This window comes from Stomoxys calcitrans, chromosome 5, assembly GCF_963082655.1.
Source record: "Stomoxys calcitrans chromosome 5, idStoCalc2.1, whole genome shotgun sequence".
Classification (NCBI taxonomy): domain Eukaryota; kingdom Metazoa; phylum Arthropoda; class Insecta; order Diptera; family Muscidae; genus Stomoxys; species Stomoxys calcitrans.
Genome location: NC_081556.1, coordinates 41,603,682 through 41,624,341, shown reverse-complemented (window position 1 = coordinate 41,624,341; position 20,660 = coordinate 41,603,682). Strand labels below are relative to the sequence as shown.

At 41.8% G+C, this 20,660-nt stretch overlaps 1 protein-coding gene across 1 annotated transcript in view; it reads right to left on the bottom strand.

The window, feature by feature from the left end:
* The window catches only part of LOC106094912 (uncharacterized), a 45,896-nt gene that overhangs the window by 17,345 nt on the left and 7,891 nt on the right, over window positions 1–20,660 (bottom strand). Inside the window, exons 2-3 of the mRNA XM_059369281.1 lie at window positions 10,763–10,958; window positions 10,470–10,700 (exon numbers count right to left, since the gene is read on the bottom strand). Coding sequence (XP_059225264.1) covers window positions 10,470–10,700; window positions 10,763–10,927 — 396 coding nt within the window. The 5' untranslated portion in view covers window positions 10,928–10,958. The remainder of the gene's footprint in view (window positions 1–10,469; window positions 10,701–10,762; window positions 10,959–20,660) is intronic.

Below are 20,660 nucleotides of genomic sequence, written 5' to 3'. Positions count from 1 at the left end.
ATTTTTAGTAATTTGTTTTTTATTTGTTATTTAGTTTTATCTAGATTCAGAAAGTGTTAAATAGGTTAAAATTTTTTTCCATTTTCTAAGTTTTTGAGTTTTTTATTTTTAATTGAGTAGTTTTTTAACTTATGTTAGAAAGAGTACGTCTTATGCATAGTGTGATTATTTATAGGCCTGATGGCTTCGCATTGCATGAAATGAAATAAATAAATAAATCAATCCTAGCTCTGTGGGAATTGAGGCGGCTGCATCTGCCGGAACGTAATTGAGCCAGAACCACTCTGGTTTGCCGGGGGAGGTCGATTTATTCGGGTGCAATGGGTGGCGGTCGTTCTCCAAGGACTACATTCACCCGGTAGCCAATTACCGCGTCTGCTACCGTGTCTGCATGAATGTTGTTCAGACCCGCTTGATATGCCGCTTGATCTAGAGGTTTTCTCTTGTAGCGCTAAACCTCACGCTCTAGATCGTGTAGATCTACCTCTACCTCCACAAGATGATGATTTGGATGGTTTCTGCGATAACAGCCTAAAAGGTATTGCTTAAACAGCATGTAGTTATGTCTTCGCACTGGTAGGATCTTTGTCTCCTGATGGAGGTGGTCCACATGAGAACTAAGGAGACAGCCCGTCGCAGTTCGGAGGTCGGCATTCTGACAGATCTGAATATTATTCCACTGCGTGTCACAAAGTTGACGTGACCACACTGGCGCTGCATAACTTACCACAGACCGGCCAATTGCTTTGTACGTGGTCAACAAGGTTTCTTTGTCTGCACCCCAAGTGCTGCCAGCGAGTGACTTAAGGACCTTGTTTCTACTTTTGATTTTATTGCAGATTGCTGTGGCATGTGGGGAGAAAGTGTAGGAGTTGTCAAATGTGACGCCAAGTATTTTGGGACACTTGATGGTCGGAATCGTTTCTCCATCGACCATCACAGTCAGCTTAAAATTCACCTCACGCGTATTTGTAGTGAACAGTGTGGCTGAAGATTTGGTGGCGGATATCTTCAGATTTCTTGCAGCGAAATATGAGGCAAGCTCGTTGAGGTAGACGTTCAACCTATCGCAGATGTCATCAATGGGTGGGGGCCTGATGCCATGATCGTACAATCGTCCGCATATGATACGATCTCTATGCCGTCTGGAGGGGGTGGGATGGAGCATAGGTAGAGGTTAAACAGAGCCGGAGATATCACCCCACCTTGGGGAACTCCCTGTTTCACTCTACGGTGTTTCGACTTCTTATCCCTAAATTCCACAAATGACTGGCGACCACACAGATAATTCGCGACCCATCGTTTCAGGCCTGGCTGGAGGGACGTGTTGGCGATGTCGTCAAATAATTTGGCATGGCTGACCGTGTCGAATGCCTTCGATAGGTCCAGTGCCACGAGGACCGTCCTATCATATGGCCTGGGTTGATTGAAGCCACAGCAAATGTGTGTGGTGATGGCATGAAAAGCTGTTGTTGTGCTGTGCAGTCTCCGAAATCCATGTTGATGCTCGGCGAATGGAAATTCTCCTACAAGGCTCGGGAGGAGTAATGCCTCAAGCGTCTTTGCCACTGGTGAGAGAAGGGAGATCGGTCTGTACGACTCTCCCAAACTCGGGTCTTTTCCAGGCTTCAGTAGCGGGATCACTCTGTCCTTTTTCCAGACATCGGGAACTATAAGAGTGTTCAATGACAGGTTGAGGACAGTGGTAAGGTACTCAACTCCAGGTGAATCCAGATTCTTCAGCATCAATGTAGAGATTCTGTCGGGGCCCAACGCCTTGGAAGATTTGACGCCACGGATGACATTCGTAACTTCGCCCACGGTAAATTGTGATGGCTGTTCATCGGCTCGGAGATCACGAATACGGCGAATGGCTCTCCTCCTTGCCCTGTCTCTCTCGGGATGCACAATAAATTGACGGTTGAACAACCTGGCGCATCACTTCGGAGCAGTCACGGTTATCTCGCCAAAAGTGACTGAGGTCCTGTCGTCCCGTCTACCGGGGTTCGAGAGAGACTTAACAGTGGCCCACAGTTTGCCTGCACCGGGCCTCCACATTGCTCCAAGTGTTCCAGCCACAAATTCCGCTTATGTTCGTTGACTACCCTGTTTATTTCCAGATTCAGCTTGCTGATTCTGGGGTTAGTGTTAGGGTCCATAGCACGAATTCCATCACGCTCGTCTGCGAGTACCACTGCTTGCGCCCGCACTTGGGGTATTCGACCGGCTGGTATAAAGCGAGCGGCTGCTGCGTTTATGATGTCTCGGAATTTCTTCTCGGCCACTAGCACATCTGAGGGGGGTGGCAGTTCACTGAAGCGGCGATTGGTATACTCTCTGAAGCCAGTCCAATCGGCCTTATGAAGTCGGGTGGTCGGTCGATGGTGAGAATTATGGGGAGGTGGTCTGTCCCTAAAGAGATAACGGCTTGCCAGGAGACGTCACTCAGGAGATCAGGGGATGCAATTGAGATGTCTGGCGAGCTGCTGCACCTCCTCGTAATCCTAGTGGGGGCACCCTCATTCACCGTGCAAAACGTGGAGCTATCTATCTGCTCTGCCAAAGCTATACCACGCTGGTCGTTACCTAGGGGAGAATGCCATGACGTGTGATGCGCATTAAAATCCCCCAGAACCAGACGATTATGGCCAGATAGCAACCCACTTATGTCGGGATTGTAAGCCTGGCCATTAATCGGGACACAGCTACCAACCGACGGTATATACACCTTGTATATCTCTACCTCGACAGTACTAGACCTGACTGCTACCCCCATACATTCCATGTATGGGTCACTAGCGTCAAGCGCAGGCGAGATAGGTCTATACTGCACGGAATGGTGTATAACGAAGGCATCTGGTAGTATGTAGCCGAAGAGTAGAATTAGCAAATGATCAGTAGACGTTTGGTTCATGGTTACAAGCGAGACATACAGCTAGCATGTAAATCATTGCCTCGTAGGAATTGAGGCGGTTGTATCTGCAATTTGCTGTTATACATCAAAATTTAGAATTGCTGCAACTCGGTCTCCAGAGTGATTCGGTACCAATGATAAGGGACCTTGTTTTTATAGACAAATCCGAACGGCGTGCCGCAGTGCGACACCACTTTGGGGAGACATTTTTACTTGGCTGCCATACCAAAATGGTACAATACCTCACAAATGTCGCCAGCATTAGGGGGAGATAACCACCGTGTTCGTCCTTTTTTCGTCATGGGAGAGGCGTGTCCCGGAGTGCCTTCCCGCACGCTTCTGGTCTGCGGCGCGATTGAAAAGAACCCCGGACCCTGGTTCTTTTCAGTTTGCCAGAACCGCCTCCATCATCGGTTGGTGTCGGTGAGGTGTAACCGGTATATGGAGTGGGTACACTTCCGATCTTGCTCTGGCCTTACGTTACTACGGGAGTATAGACACACTGAATATTTTGCAAGGTGCTGTGTGAAAATAGGCAGCAGTGGGTCACAAGCGTCGTCATCGTCCTCGTCGTCGGACTATGTGAGCCCCCGACCTCTCCCGTGCGGCAGTATAGGCAACAGTAGCATCCCAGCCCCAATATTGCCATGTCAGAGCCGGGAAGTGTATCATTTTTGCAACTAAACTGAGGCAAAATCGATGAGATGGTGGATATTATGAGTCGGAAGAACATATTGGTTGCAGCGATCCAGGAGACAAAGCTGACCAACACGTGCAGCTTGCACAGTTGTTACGGATACAATGTGCTACGTAAGGATCGTCTAAGGAATGGAGATGGGGGATAGGCCTTCGTGATACACCATTCCGTGCAGTATAGACCCAACTCGCCTGCGCCTGGCACTAGTGGCCCCTACATGGAGGGCATGGGGATGGCAGTCAGGTCTGGTACTGCCGAGATAGAGCTGTACTTCTCTTCATAAACTCTGAGCACCGGACGTTTATCAATCAGAGAGTACACCAATCGCCGCTTTAGTGAACTGACAACCCTCTCGAATGTGCTAGTTGCCGAGAGGAAATTCCGAGACATCATTAACGCAGCAACCGCTCGCTTTATTCCAGTCGTTCAAATACCGGCGCAGGCATTGGTACTCACAGACGAGCGTGATGGGATTCGTTAAACGAATTCCATCCCCAGAATCAGCGAGCTGAATCTTGAAATAAACAGGATAGTCAACGAATATAAGGGGAATTTGTGGCTGGAACACTTGAAGCAATGTAACTTAGGCACCTGTTTAGGCAAGCTATGGTCTATTGTTAAGTCACTCTCGAAGCCCGGTAGACGGGATGACAGGACTTGTCATGTTTGGTGAAGTAACCGTGAATGTTCCGAAGAGATGCGACAGATTGTTCAACCGTCAATTTAAATTCAGTAGCCAGTTATGACGGAAACAGGGCAAAACTGCACTTTATAGGCCGCACCTCCGATTTCGCTGAATTTTGTATGCAGGCTTGGTTTACGAATGTCATCCGTCGCACCAAATCATTCAAGGCGTTGGGCCCCGACGGAATCTCTACACTGATGCTGACACTGATCTGGACCAACCTGGGATCGAGTACCTTACGACTGTCCTCAACCTGTCTTTGAACACTCTTATAGTACCCGATGTCTGGAAGATGGGCAGAGTAATCCCGATACTTAAGCCTGGAAAGGACCCGAGTAATGGGGAGTCGTACAGACCGATCTCCCTACTCTCACCATTAGCCAAGACGCTTGAGGGACTAATCCTCCCGAGCCTAGTTGAAGAATTTCCATTCACCGAGCATCAACATCGATTTCGAAGACTGCATAGCACAACAACTGCTATGCTTGCCATGACCGCATACATTTGCCGTGGCTTCAATCAGCCAAGACCATGTAATAGGACGGTCCTCGTGGCATTGGACCTATCGAAGACATTTGACATGGTCAGCCATGCCAAAATATTTGAGGACATCGCCAATACGTCCCTCTAGCCAGGCCTGAAAGCTAGGTCGCGAATCATTTGTGGAATGAAGGGATAAGAAGTCGAAGCACCGTAGAGTAAAACAGGGAGTTCCCCAAGGCGGGGTGATATCTCCAGCACTGTTTAACCTCTACATATCCTCCATTGAACCCCCAGACGGCATAGAGATCGTATCATATGTGGATGATTGTATGATCATGGCATCAGACTTCTCACCCATTGATGACATCTGCGATATGTTTTAAACATCTACCTTTAACGAACTTGCCTCTTATTTCGCTGCAATATTTTTGAAGATAGAAGATGCCACCAAACCTTCAGCCGCTATGTTCACTAAATACACACATGAGGTGCGTAGTTAGCTGAAAGCGATGGTCGACGGAGTGATAATTCCGACCATCAAGTGTCTCAAAATACTTGGTGTCATAGTATCAAAGTACAAATTCTCCTCACATGCCACAGCAATTTGCGATAAAGTCAAAAGTAGAAACAAGGTCCTCACGTCACTTGCTGGCAGCACTTGGGGTGGTGACAAAGAAACCTTGTTGACAACGTACAAAGCAATTGGCCGGGCTGTGGTAAGTTATGCGCCAGTGTGGTCCCGTCAGCTTTGTGACACGCAGCGGAATAATATTAAGATCTGTTAGAATACCGTCCTTCGAACTGCGACGGGCTGTGTCGAAGACTATAACTATATGCTGTCTACCGCAGAGACCATTCATATCATCATCTTGTGGATAAGTATCCACCGCCCAGAAGCCTTTAGGTAGATCTACATGATTTAGAACGTGAAGTCCAGCGCTTCAAGAAAGAAGCTCTAGATCAAGCGGGCCTAGACAACATTCATGCAGACACGGCAGAAGATGCGGTGGATATCTACCGGGTGAATGTGGCCCTTGGAGAACCTAAGAAAATTGAACTCCCCCGGCAAACCAGAGTAGTTCTCAATTACGATTCGGCAGATGCAGCCGCCTTAATTCCTACAGAGCAAGAATTGATGCCAATGTGTAGGATGTATGTCCCGAATGTGACCAGAGACCACACGACATACGCCATCTGTTTAACTGCCCAGCCAGACCCAGATCCGGCAAAACTGTATTTGACGGGGTAGTTCGCAAAAAAATCTAATTTTTCGCATACCCCCTAAGCCGAATATGAAGTCCGTTTTTGGTCCGTTCGGGCCCGTGGACCTTCCTAGGGGTTGAGTGCGTATTTCAAGAAGAGCTCAACTCCCGAGACTTCGTATATATATTTATTGGAAAATTTCTTTGTCCAGTTAGCGTAGTGCTTGTTTATGGACCTGCTCAAGACTTTTCTCTCAAGGATTTCCAATTCGTTGGCTACTAGCGGGGAGATAGTGAACCAAATTGGAAACCCATATGTTAACACTGGACGAATGGACACTTTGTAAAACAGCAGTTTTGTATTCTGATGCAAGTATTTGTTGTTCAAGATGTATGAGAAGGAACCTAATATTTTTTTCAGCTTTTCTCTGGCATGGTTGTTGATTTTCAATAGTTTGTCCAAAGTGACACCGATATAGGAGACCACCGTAGCGCATAGGTTAGCGTGTCCGCCTATGACGCTGGACGCCTTGGTTCGAAACCAGGCGAGACCATCAGAAAAAATGTTCAGCGGTGGTTTTGCCCTCCTAATGTTGGCAACATTTGAGAGCTACTATGCCATGTAAAACTTTTCTCCAAAGAGGTGTCGCACTGCGGCACACCGTACGGACTCGGCTATAAAAAGGAGGCCCCTTATCATTGAGTTTAAAACTTGAATCGGACTGCACTCATTGATATGTGAGAAGTTTGCCCCTGTTCCTTAGTGGAATGTTCATGGGCAAAAGTTGTCGTAGTTGTAGACACCGAGATATTTGAAATTTGTCTTGAACGGAATAGAAATTCCGTCAAGTGTCATTTGAAGCGTTTTTCTTTAGGAAACCACCGATCTATAGCACTTTCCAGAAACATTTCTTATACAAATAGCTTCTGACTTGGCTGCGTTAATTTTCATTCCCCAAGTCTTGTAATACTCATGTATATGTCCCAAATGAGCAGCAGCTTTATTTAAGGCCTCAGCTGTTGAAATATGATGGGCATATATGAGGCAATCGTCGGCGTATAAGATGGTTTAGGAGTCTTGGGTCAGATGTGGAAAATCACTCTAGGAATATGTTGAAAAGTTAGGGGGCTAACACACTTCCCTGCGGTACCCCATTGCTCACGACAATGGTTGCTGAAGACGAGTCTTGAATTTGGACAAAAAACTTGCGGTTATAGAAAAAGCTGAAGATGATTTTTATCAAATAAGGATCTACATCAAGATTTATCAGCTTATATAATATTGCTCTGTGACACACCGAATCAAATGCTTTCTTGTTGTCTAACGATATGGCAACTGTACTAGTTTTATTCCTCAGATTCGCAGTGATATCGTCACGGAATTCTGAGTATAATGTTTGTAATATCATCCAAACCAAATGATTTTTTATTGATCATTTGCTTAATAATGGATTTTATTTTTCCAGAGCTGGTGAAATGAAATGTGTCCATATTTTGAATAGCATCAAAAGAGTCATCAAATGAAACAAGTAAAAAGGCTTGAAGTTTGGCCGGACCGAACTTTGGATGTCGAAGGGCCAAATATTACTCACTGTCCCAAATTTCGGCGACAACGGATAATAAATGCGCCTTTTATGGGCGAAATACCTTAAATCGAGAGAACGGTCTATTTGGCAGCTATTTCCAAATCTGGACCAAATTGACGAAGGATGTCGAGGAGCCTAACATAACTTGCTGTCTTAAATTTCAGTAAAATCGGATAATAAATGTGGCTTTTATGGACCTAAGACCCTAAATCGGAAGATCGGTCTATATGGAGCTATATCCAAATCTGGACCGATCTGGACCACATTCATAAAAGATGTCGAAGGGTCTAACGCAACTCACTGTCCTAAATTTCAGCAAAATTGGATATTAATTGTGGCTTTTATGGGCCTAAGACCCTAAATCTGAGGATCGGTCTATATGGCAGCTATATCCAAATATGGACCGATCTGGGCAAAATTGACGAAGGATATCTAAGGGCCTAACACAACTCACTGTCCCAAATTTCAGCAAAATCGGATAATAAATGTGGATTTATGGGCCAAAGACTCTAAATCGGCGGATCGGTCTATATGGGGGCTATATCAAGATATAGTCCGATATAGCTCAACTTCGAACTTAACCTGCTTATAGACAAAAAAAGACTCTGTGCAAAATTTCAGCTCAATATCTCTATTTTCGAAGACTGTAGCGTGATTTAAACAGACAGACTGACAGACGAACGGACATGTCTAGATCGTCTTAGATTTTTACGCAGATCAAGAATATATATACTTTATAGAGTCGGAAATGGATATTTCGACGTGTTGCAAACGGAATGACAAAATGAATATACCCCCATCCTTCGGTGGTGGGTATAAAAATATAATCAGGGTTAACATCAATACAGTTAGCAACTCAAGAGTCGAGGTCGTCTACAGCATTAAGAGGAATATTTTCGCGAAAAATTTCGGTGTAATAGTCTTGGAAGTTTTCCGCTATATCGTCCCTGTTATCCAACAATGTGTCGTTAGGAAGTATTGCTTATTGCTTATTTTATTATCTTATCTTATTTTATTATTATCGGATTACTTATTATACCCACCACCATAGGATAGGGGGTATATTCATTTCGTCATTCCGTTTGCAACACATCGAAATATCAATTTCCGACCCAAAAAGTATATATATTTCGGATCGTCGTTAAATTCTAAGACGTTTTAGCGATGTCCGTGTGTCTGTCCGTCTTTCCGTCCGTCTGTTCTAATCACTCTAGAGCCTTCAAAAATTGAGATATTGAGCTAAAATTTGGCACAGAACGTCTTTTTGATGTACGCTGGTTAAGTTCTTGAATGGACCAAATCGAACCATATTTGGATATAGCTGCTATATAGACCGACTTTTCGATAAAGGGTCTAATGCCCATAAAAACTTTATTTTTCATCCGATTTTGCTGAAATTTGAAATGGTGAGTAGTTTAAGGCCAAAAAAGCGGCAGCCCTTGCCGATTGAGAACTCCATCGGGTCAATCCGGTACGTGCAACCGGCTGCCATGGGATTGCGATCGGTCCATATTTAGATATAGCGGTCTGAAGACCATTAAAGCTTTTTTTATTGCCCGATTTTGCCGAAATTTGCAAGAGTGAGTTATTTTAAGCCTCCCGACATCTGACATAAATATGGATTAGATCGGTCCATATTTAGATATAGCTGCCATATAGACCGATCTCCCGACCGATAATGGGTCTGTAGCCCATTAAAGCTCTATTTATTACCCGATTTCGTTGAAATTTGAAACAGTGGGTAGTTTTAGGTCTCCCGACATCCGTCCCAAATATGGTTTGTATCGGACAATATTTAGATATAGCTTCCATACAGAGCGATCTGTCGATAAAGGGTCTGAAGTCCATAAAAGTTTTATTTATTAACCGATTTCGCTGAAATTTGAAATAGTGAGTAGAGTTAGGCCACCCGCCATCTGACCCAATTATGATAAAGATCGAACTGTATTTAGATAAAGCTGTCATATAGACCGATATACCGGCTAAGGGTCTGAAGCTCATAAAAGCTTTATTTATTACCCGATTTTGTTGAAGTTTAAAATACAAAATTCAACCATGACTTTTATTTATTAGACCACTCAATGTCCGTGCCGAATTTGGGTGCATAATTTATCCAATTTTCACCAGATTGTGGCGAAAGGGGGTTTACACATACACCCGAGGTGGTGGGTATCCAAAAAGTTCGGCCCGGCCGAACTAAACGCTGTTTACTTGTTTTTGTTTAGTTTTGCAAAAATTTAACTTTTGCGATAGGGAAAATATCAATCGCTATTCAGTTAAAAAAATTAAATATCGATGGCATCGATAGTGACATCATTATTTTGCCAGCTCTAGCTCCAACCTGCTTTGCCGTTCTTTGCATGTTTTGTTTGACATTGGCTTTGAATCTTTTGCTAGTAAAAACCCCACCAAAGATTAGTTACCCAAGTATATAATCATAATAGAAGTTCAACCACATTTGCGGTTTTCACGCCATTTGACTGGAATAGGGGCTTTAAATTGATTATATGTATTGGGTTGCCCAAAAAGTAATTGCGGATTTTTTAAAAGAAAGTAATTGCATTTTTAATAAAACTTAGAATGAACTTTAATCAAATATATTTTTTTTTCTAGAGCAAGCTAAAAGTAACAGCTGATAACTGACAGAAGAAAGAATGCAATTACAGAGTCACAAGCTGTGAAAAAATTTGTCAACGCCGACTTTATGAAAAATCCGCAATTACTTTTTGGGCAACCCAAGAGATTATATATAAGTTGTCGAAATTACATAGTCAAAATTAGACTTCTATAAAAACGTTTGGTGAAATCATATAGGCAAAGCCTTTCCTTTTATTATTTCCTGGAAAAAAATATTTTGCCAAAATTTCGAGAAGTTTTGCCCTTTCAATTATTTTACACTCACCGGTTTGGTGCGATGTACATTGTAATCCGTGTGCAGCTGATTATCACGCTGTATATCACGCAGTGTTTCCAAAAAGAGTTTCGTATCTGCCCCGTGATTCGTAAGTTCCCACTTGACTTTGTTCACAATCCATTTGTAGTCGTAGGAAATGTCATCCAAGAACTGCAAAATGATTTCATCTGTCTTTGTTTGCAGCATCCATATTAGGTGTAAAATTTGTTCTTGCTTTTTCTGCAAACGAAATGAAAAGTTCCAATAATGTTTTATGTAATAATTCATATATATGTACATACCACCTTTTCTATATATTCGAACTCGGTATTGGTAAATAGATGCCGAACTTTCTCCTTGACATCATCAAATTCAAAATCCTTGTTAAAATCCCTAACGAACACAGAAAGTATCTCACCATATGGTGTGGTGTCAATTTCACTAGAACTACGACTATGAAAACTCATGTTAACAGTTGCCTATGGCCTATGTTATCAACTGTAATGAGAAAGAGAAACAAAAAGCAGGCTTAATTATTATTGAAACAAAAAGGTGATAAAACGCGAAACTAGTATTTTTTTGTTTGTTTAGCTACTGTTCTTTATTTTTAATACATTGAACTAGAACAGAGGCGCACTCCATGGAATGACACAAAGCTGAGACAATGACAATGCAGCCAGCCAGCCAGCCAACCAGTCACCATCTATGGTCATTTGACACACTTTTACGTACGAACTCGTTGCTCTATTGTTTCATGACACAAATGTTTTTTATTTGTTTTATTTTTTTGCAGACTTAAATTTGTGAATATGATAGCAATATCAGACAAATGTTTTATATTTGGCGATATTTCGCTTTGGGATAGGTCAGTAATTTTAAAATTAAGTTTTTTATTTAGACAATTGTTGTGGGAAAAGAAAAAAATATCACCGCTGTTCCGCCCATGATATTAAAATCGTTCTGGGAGATTTTAATGCGTAGATAGGGAAGGAAGACATTTTGGTCTAACAGTGGGACAGTTTAGCCGCCACGAGATAACCAGTCCATAACTAGTCCAGTAATGGCTTGAGGCTGATAGATTTCGCCACGGCAAAAAACATGGTAGTTAGTAGCGCCAGATTTCAACATAAAAATATTCACAAAGCCACATGGCTGTCACCCGATCAAAACACGAGGAACCAAATTGATCACGTTGCGATAGATGTAAGATCGATCCGTGGAGCGAATATAGATTCAGATCACTACCTTGTTGCAGCAAAGGTTCGCACCCGTTTGAACATGGCGAGGAAAGTACGATCTGACACTGCACGGAAGCTGGACATTGAAAAGCTGCAAACACAACAGATGGCAGCGGCATACTCCACTCGACTGACCCAACTGCTTGATGAAAGCACTCCTTGGTCCGATGATATAATGACGCATTGGCAAACTTTTGCCCACTCCATGGAAAATGCCGCGAAATCCGTTACTTGGGTACGGGAAACCTCCTCCAAGAAACCCATGGTACGTACAAGAGAGTCGAGATGCTACTGAAGCCAAGAATGGGGCATATAGGGCAACCCTGCAATCAGTAGCAACGCGCCAGATGAAGGAGAGGTATCGGGAGAAAAGGAGAGAGGAGAAACGTCTATTTTGCAGAAAGAAATGGAAAGACATGAGTGTGAGCGAATCGAGATGTACAGGAGTCAGAATGAAGTCCGAAAATTCTACAATGGCTTTGGTGCAGACACATCCGCCTGCAGAGGCAAAAAAGGAAATCTGGTAACTGACAAAGATGCAACATGCTGAGGATATGGAAAGAACAATTTACCCAACTGCTAGTGTCCCACGGAGGCCACCGTAGCGCAGAGGTTAGCGTGTCCGCCTATGACGCTGAACGCCTGGGTTCGATTCCTGGCGAGACCATCAGAAAAAATTTTCAGCGGTGGTTTTCACCTCCTAATGCTGGCGACATTTGTGAGGTACTATGCCATGGAAATCTTCTCTCCAAAGAGGTGTCGCACTGCGGCTCGCCGTTCGGACTCGGCTATAAAAAGGAGGCCCCTTATCATGGAGCTTAAACTTGAATCGGACTGCACTCATTGATATGTGAGAAGTTTGCCCCTGTTCCTTAGTGGAATATTCATGGACAAAATTTGCATTTGCTAGTGTGCGACAATGGCAGCGAAGAGGATACCGCAGAACCAATCAATGAAGATGGTTTGGAATGTTTACCTCCTAGTCAGAATGAGGTCCATGTAGCAGTGACCCGACTAAAGAACGACAAGGCAGCAGGAGCTGACGGGTTACCCGTTGAACTATTTAAGACCGGAGGCGACACGCTGATAAGGCGTATGCATCAGCTTATCTGCGCAATCTGGCTAGAAGAACGCATACCCGATAATTGGATCCTCAGCATACTATGTCCGGTACACAGGAAAGGAGACAAGACGGTATGTGCCAACTACAGAGAAATAAGTCTACTCCCCATCGCATACAAGATACTCTCGAGCGTGCTGTGTGAAAGATTAAAACCTAAAGTCAATGAGATAATTGGGCCCTATTAATGCGGCTTTAGACCTGGTAAATCCACTCTGGACCAGATATTCACACTGCGCCAAATGCTGAAAAAGACTCGAGAAGGACAAATCAACACCTACCATCTCTTTGTAGACTACAAAGACGCTTTAGATACTCCTTAACGTTCAAAAGTATTTCACGCCATGCCTGAGTTCGGTATCCCTGCAAAATTAATAAGACTCTGCAGGATGACAGTTGCCGATACGCATTCCTCAGTAAGAATAGGAAAGAATCTCTCGGAACCATTTAATACCAAACGAGGTTTCAGACAAGGTGACAGCCTATCGTGTTATCTCTTTAAAATACTGTTGGAGAAGATTATACGCGATGTAGATGTGAATAGATATGGCACATTAATCACAAGAGAACATGGGTCGGTCACCGGATGCAATCCCATGTCAGCCGGTTGTACGCACCGGATTGACCCGATGGAGTTCTTCATCGGCAAGGGCTGTCGTCTCAGTGTTTAACACACTGCTACAACAACAACAACTGGATGTAGTAACTGCAGCCTTTGAAAGAATCGAAGGAGAGTCAGTGAAAATGGGTCTGGCAGTAAATGGAGATAAGACGAAATGGATGGTTTCAACTCCCAAAATGCCTTGTACAACTGAGCAGATAAAGAAAATGGAGAAAGTTGGGAACCACAACTTTGAGACAGTCAGTAACTTTATCTTCCTCGGCACCGCCGTGCCGGGAAAAGGGTTTTTGTGTGCTCTTCGATTTTTTAACTATTCGAAAAAATGGATCAGAGAAAGCGTATTAAGTTTTGTGTAACCAAAAAGCGCGAGCACCGACCACCTACGCGAGTAGACTAAGATCCTTAGGGGTAAGGATCACTGTGAGCTTCTATCAAAACGGTTTCTCCTGTTAAATTCAATTCTCTCCTCAGCAAAATCGGAACAAATGCAAATTTTAGCAAAACAGGGTAGTACAGGCGCTAGTTATGGACACATATGAGTAACTTTAAATTTTATTTGACTCTGAATGTTTAGTATACCCCCATCACCATAGGATGGGGGTTTTCGGTTTTTTTTAGCAAGTCATTCGGTTTTTACCACCTGGAAATATTGATCTGCGACGCCATAAAGTATATATATTCTGGATCGTCTCGATTCTCTGAATCGATCTAGCCATGTTCGTCAGTCTGTCGAAATTTAAAAATAAATTTAGCCGCTTGAAATTATGAACAGATACTTCTTATTGAACATCCGATTTGGCTGAAATTGGGAACAAAGACTTGTTTTATGACTTTTAACATTCATGCCAAATATGATCCGAATCGGTCTATAAAGATATAGCCCCATATAAACCGATCCCCGGTTTTGACTTCTTGATCCCCAAAAAACCTCAATTTTCATCCGATTTGGTTGAAATTTGGTACAAAGGCTTGTGTTATGACTTGTAACATCCATGCCAAGTACGCTTTTAGTCGGGCCATAAACTGATATAGCCCCATATAAACCGATCCCTGGATTTGCTCAAAACCCCCTAAAAGCCTCAATTTTCTTCCGATTTGGCCGAAAAATTCATGTCAAGCATGATCCGAATTGGTATATAAACAGATATAGCCCCCATATAAAACGACCTCAGGTTTTGACTTCTTGATCCCCTAGAATCCTAAATTTTCACCTGATTTGGTTGAAATTTGACCCCAAAGCCTAACTTATGACTTACAACATCAGTACCAAGTTTTATCCGAATCGATCAATATGGCGATGTAGGCCCCCCTAAGTATTGATATCCCGATATGATTCTAGAGACCATTGAAGCCTCAATTAATTCAAATCCAAACTCAGTTAATAACGGTAAATTATTAACGTAATCCATGGCGGTATGTACCCAAGATTCGGTCCGGACGAACTTTGCATGTTTTTAATTGTTTTTTTTTATACCCTCGACCATATGATGGGAGGTATACTAATTTCGTCATTTCATTTGTAACACCTCGAAAAATGCGTTTAAGACCCCATAAAGTATATATATATATTCTTGATCGTCATGACATTTTAAGTCGATCTAGCCATGTCCGTCCGTCTGTCAAAAGCACGCTAATTTTCGCTTGAAATTTTGCACAATTACTTCTTATAAGTGTAGGTCGTTTGGGACTGTAAATGGCCCAAATCGGCCCATGTTTTGATGTAGCTGCCATATAAACCGATATTGGGTCTTGATTTCTTGAGCTTCTAGAGGGCGCAATTCTTATCTGATTTGGCTGAAATTTTGCACGTGGTGTTTTGTTATCGCTTCCAATAGCTGTGTCTAGTATGGTCTAAATCGTTTGAGAACCTGATATAGCTGCCATATAAACCGACCTTGGGTCTTGACTTCAAGAGCTTCTAGAGGGCGCAATTCATATCCGATTTGGCTGAATTTTGCACGTGGTATTTTGTTGTCGCTTCCAATAGCTGTGTCAAGTATGGTCTAAATCGTTTGAGAACCTGATATAGCTGCCATATAAACCGACCTTGGGTCTTGATTTCTAGAGCTTCTGGAGGACGCAATTCATATCCGATTAGGCTGAAATTTTGCACGAAGTGTTTTGATGTGACTCCCAACAGCTGTGCCAAGTATGGCCTCAATCAGTCCATAACCTGATATAGCCGCCATATAAACCGATCTCCCGATTAGATTTCTTGGGCTACCAGAGGGCGCAATTCCTATCCAATATGGTTGAAATTTTGCATGAAGTGTTTTATTTTGACTCCCAACGACTGTGCCAAGTACTGTCTTAATCAGTCCATATGTTGATATAAAAAACAATCTCCCGATTAGACTTCTTGGACTTCTAGAGGGCGCAATTCTTCTCCAATATGGTTGCATCCAATTTTGCATATGTCGTTTTGGTATGACTTCAAACAACTGCTGCATGTATGATCTAAATCGGTTGATGACCTGATATAGCTGCCATACAAACCGATCTCCCAATTTGATTTTTTGAGTTTCTGGAGAGCGCAATTCTTGCTCGATTTGCCTGAAATTTGGAGGTGGTGTTTCTCTATGACTCCTAACAGTCATGGCAAGTAAGGTCCATATCGGTCAATAACTTAATTAGCTCATATGTATTTGAAAAATTCATTTAAAGAACTTGACAAATGCGATCCATGGTGAAGGGTACATAAGATTCGGCCCGGCCGAACGTAACCCGCTTTTACTAGTTATTTTCTTTTCTTTTTTTTAATTTCATCTATGGGAATTGTTTTTTCATGACTTTTACCTTAACCAAAGTTTTTAAAAAAAATTGCCTTCTAAATCGAATTAAATATTCAAATGGTAATTATTTTTTTGCATTTCATTAATTTTTCCACCGATAACTTAAACTCGTATGCCAAAGTTCTACAGATTTGTCATCGATTGAATGATGACAAATCTGTAGATAATTTAATTAACGTGAAAATCGCCACGGCTTATCTCCTGCTTCAATAAGAGGATTTTCAAATAACACATAGGTGTGCATATGTTTATACATACTAAGATAAGATCGTGCTTTGCAATGGGTAGACAATAGTTAGCCGGTGGGGGTAAAGTAGATTACAAACGGAAATAAAACACCATGGATAGCAGTTGTCCAGTTCTTTGCGCGATATCTCTTTTAAGACAAACAAATAATAATGAGTAAGAACTGTTATGCTATTCGAGCTATATCAAGTCCGATTCGGACCATAAATTAATTGAATGCTTAACATTGTAGAAGTCATTGTGTCATATTTCAGTATTGCGGATGAGAATTGCGCCCTCTAGAGGCTCAAGAAGTCAAGATCCCAGATCGGTTTATATGGCAGCTATATCAGTTTGTGTACCGATTTGCTTCATACTAAGCACAGTTGTTTAAAGTCATAACAAACCACCTCATGCAAAATTTCAGCCAAATCGCGCCCTCTAGCGGCTCAAGAAGTTAAGATCCCAGATCAGTTTATATGGCAAGATATCAGGTTATGTACCGATTTGCGCCATACTAAGCACAGTTGTTGGAAGTCATACCAAAATACCTTATGCAAAACTTCGGATAAATCGGATAGGAATTGGGCCCTCTAAAAACTGAAGAAGTCAAGACCCAACACCGGTTTATATCGCAACTATATCAGATTATGAACCGATTTGAACCATATTTAGTTGTTGCAAGTGATACCAATATATCACGTAAAAAAAGAAGTCAAGACCCAAGATCGGTTTATATGGCAGCTATATCAAAACATGGACCCGTTTGGCCCATTTACAATCCCAACCGATCTACACTAATAAAAAGTATTTGCGCAAAATTTTAAGCACCTAGCTTTACTCCTTCGAAAGTTAGCGTGCTTTCGACAGAAAGACGGACGGGCGGACATTGCTAGATGGACTTAAAATGTCATGGCGATCAAGAATATATATACTTCAAACTTCGAGGTGTTACAAACAATGTCTGCCCAATTTGGCTGAAATTTTACATGTGGTATTATGTTATGACTTCCAACAATGGTACCAAGTACGGTCCAAATCGGTCTATAACCTGATATAGCATCCATATAAACCGATCATCCGATTTGTCTTCTTGAGTTCTTACAAGCCGCAGTTTTGGTCCAATTAGCATGCGGTATTCTGTTATGACTTCCAACAACTGTGCCGATTTGACTTCTTGAGTCCTTAAATTTATTTTGTATACATTTTTTGCACAACTTAGCACGCTTTTACTTTTTTTATTTTCATTTTATACCCACATTGTTTATGGGTTCACTATCTCAAGATCCTTTGGAACCTTCCTGGGTCAAATTTGGTCCCTGGGACGGGTGTTTGCCCCAAAATCGGACTTCAGATTTGTGTTCCTGGAATCAACCACTAATACATACCAAATTTCAGCCAAATCGGAGGTGTGCCCTGTAGAGTGCATTTTTGCCCAGAATCACCCATAGAACACTACATGACCCATATACCAACCACCTATATACATGCACTGAGGATCTCACTAGTCTAACTCTAAAATCACTATGGACCGCTCCAATTGAAGATGCCAGATTCCTAGAGCTATATCTGAATACGGCGGACCAGTCTAGCCCTATAGAAAAGACGACTGCCCACCAGGGATGGAAAATACAAAATTTTAAGAGGCACTAAAAATTTACTTTGTGGACCAAAAGGGAACTTTTTGTTTTGCATAAAAATTTCAAAAATATTCAAGTGCAGAACTCAAAAATTTTTTCTGGAAAAATGCTGCCCTACAGATTACTAATTACATTGTACAACGGCCCGTTATACATAACCCTAACCGAAGACGAAAGTTCCCCACACTTAACCAAATTTGTTATTCAAATCAGCAAAAATGCTTGCTAAAACAGCAGTTTTTGTCTGCTGAAAATGGGAAAGCAGACATTATGGCTGTTTCAGCAAACATGGGGCTGCTGTATTAGCAAACATTTCGGTCTGCTAAATCAGCAAAAACTCTGCTGTTTTAATCAGCAAAAAGTCTGCTGTTTTAGGTGCACATCCCCTTCATAATTTAGCAGCAGCAAACACACACTTTTCAGTAGTAAGCCTACTGTTCTGAAATTCCAGAACTACTGCTGTAATTGCAGAACTACAGCAGTTAAATTAACTACTAATATTTTATTTATTTACATATTAGTTCCAACATACAATAAAATGTATGCTCAAATATAGAAAAGGTAAAGCATTGGCTTCTATGGCCATCAGCTTAAACAGTTCCAAAAATTTGTTTATAACATATAATTTTTACTCAGAAAGTTAAATTAGAATGTGTTATACAATAAAATTGAATACTATGTTGATGTTTTCAAAAGACGGATTCCTAAGGATCTCCAGGCCTTTGTTGAGAAGAATTGTACGTTGATATTGAGGAAGAGAAACGCATGTTTCTATGAAGTATTTTACAGATGGAGGATTACCACATTTCGGACAAGAGTGATTAAAGTTTTTATTTAGCATGCGTTGTTGATGCGTTGCATTGGTATGGTCCACCCTATGACGGCTAAAATCCGAATTTTTATCTTATCAATATTTGTGGGGTAAACTGGCGTTTCGGTGCTAGAATTTATTACACTGTAGTGATGATGTTGAACAGTGCTTGCTATTTTTATCATTTTTTTTAGATTGCGATATTTGCGAAGTATACAACAGCTATGGGTGAACCGATTTATTTGAACTGTTGATTGTATACATTGATAGTAACCTAAAAACGGATACCAGACATTATAATTTTGAGTCAAGTACCTTGGGGAACACCCCAACTTAGAACCCTACAAACCGACATATAGACCAATAGGTACAATATGGGACTTAGAAGGATGGAAATGGGTGTCAAGTATCAGGCGCCTGTCCCACTCCCAAACCCTTCTAGAGGCTCAATAAGTGATATAAGGCGGCTCGTGCACAAGGATTTTTTATCTAAAAATTAACTGATATTGCCCCAACCCAAACGACCAACATACGGCAAATTCAATATCGCGCGGACATAATTCCATCGAATGAATAACAAGCGAAGATCACTATTTTAGAGTAAAACTTTTCCTAAATAAAGAACTACTTGTGAGTGAAAACAAGTAAAAAGGCGTTTGGATACCCACCACCTCGGGTATATATGTAAACCACCTTTCGTCATAGTTCGGTGAAAAATGCAAAAATTATGCCCACAGCTTTATCAAAGTATGGTCCTATTTGGGCAAAATTCGACACGTATATTGACTGGTCTAATAAGTGCAAGTCACATTGTTCAATTTGTGTTTGTAGAACAAAATAGTGGTCTTTTTGGTAGCCATATCAAAATATAGACCGATCTGAACCATATACGACACGGATGTCGAAAAGCCTAACATAAGTCACTGTGTCAAATTTGAGCTAAATCGGATTATAAACGTGCCTTTTATGGGGCCAAAACTTTAAATCGAGAGATCGGTCTATATGGCAGCTATATCCAAATCTGAACCGATTTGGGTCAAATTGAAGAGGACAAATTTCGGCGAAATCGGATAATAAATGCGCCTTTTATGGGCCTAAAACTTTATACTGAGAGATCGGTCTATATGGCAGCTATATCCAAACCTGGACTGATCTGAGCCAAATTAAAGAAGAACGTTGAAAGGCCTTACACCAAATTTCGGCGAAATCGGAAAATAAATGCGCCTATTATGGGCTTAAGCCCTTAAATCGAGAGATTGGTCCATATGGCAGCTATATCCAAATCTGAACCGATATGGCCTAAATTAAAAAAAATTTTCGAAGAGCCTAACGCAACTCACTGTCCCAAATTTTGGCGAAATCGCCAAAATTTCGAGACAAACCGAGAGATCGGTCTATATGGCAGCTATATCCAATTCTGGACCGATCTGGGCCAAATTGAAAAAGTATGTCGAAGGGCTTAACACAACTAACTTTCCTTAATTTCAGCAAAATCGGATAATAAATGCGCTTTTTATGGTCTCAAGACCTTAAATCGAGAGATCGGTCTATATAGCAGCTTTATCCACATTGGGACCGATCTGGGCCCAATTTAAGAAGGATGCCGAATGGACTAACACAACTCATTGTCCCAAATTTCAGAAAAATCGAATAATAAATGCGGCTTTTATGGGCCTAATACCCTAAATCGGATATAGTCCGATATAGCCCATCTTCGAACTTAACTTGCTTATGGTCCAAAAAAAAAAATAA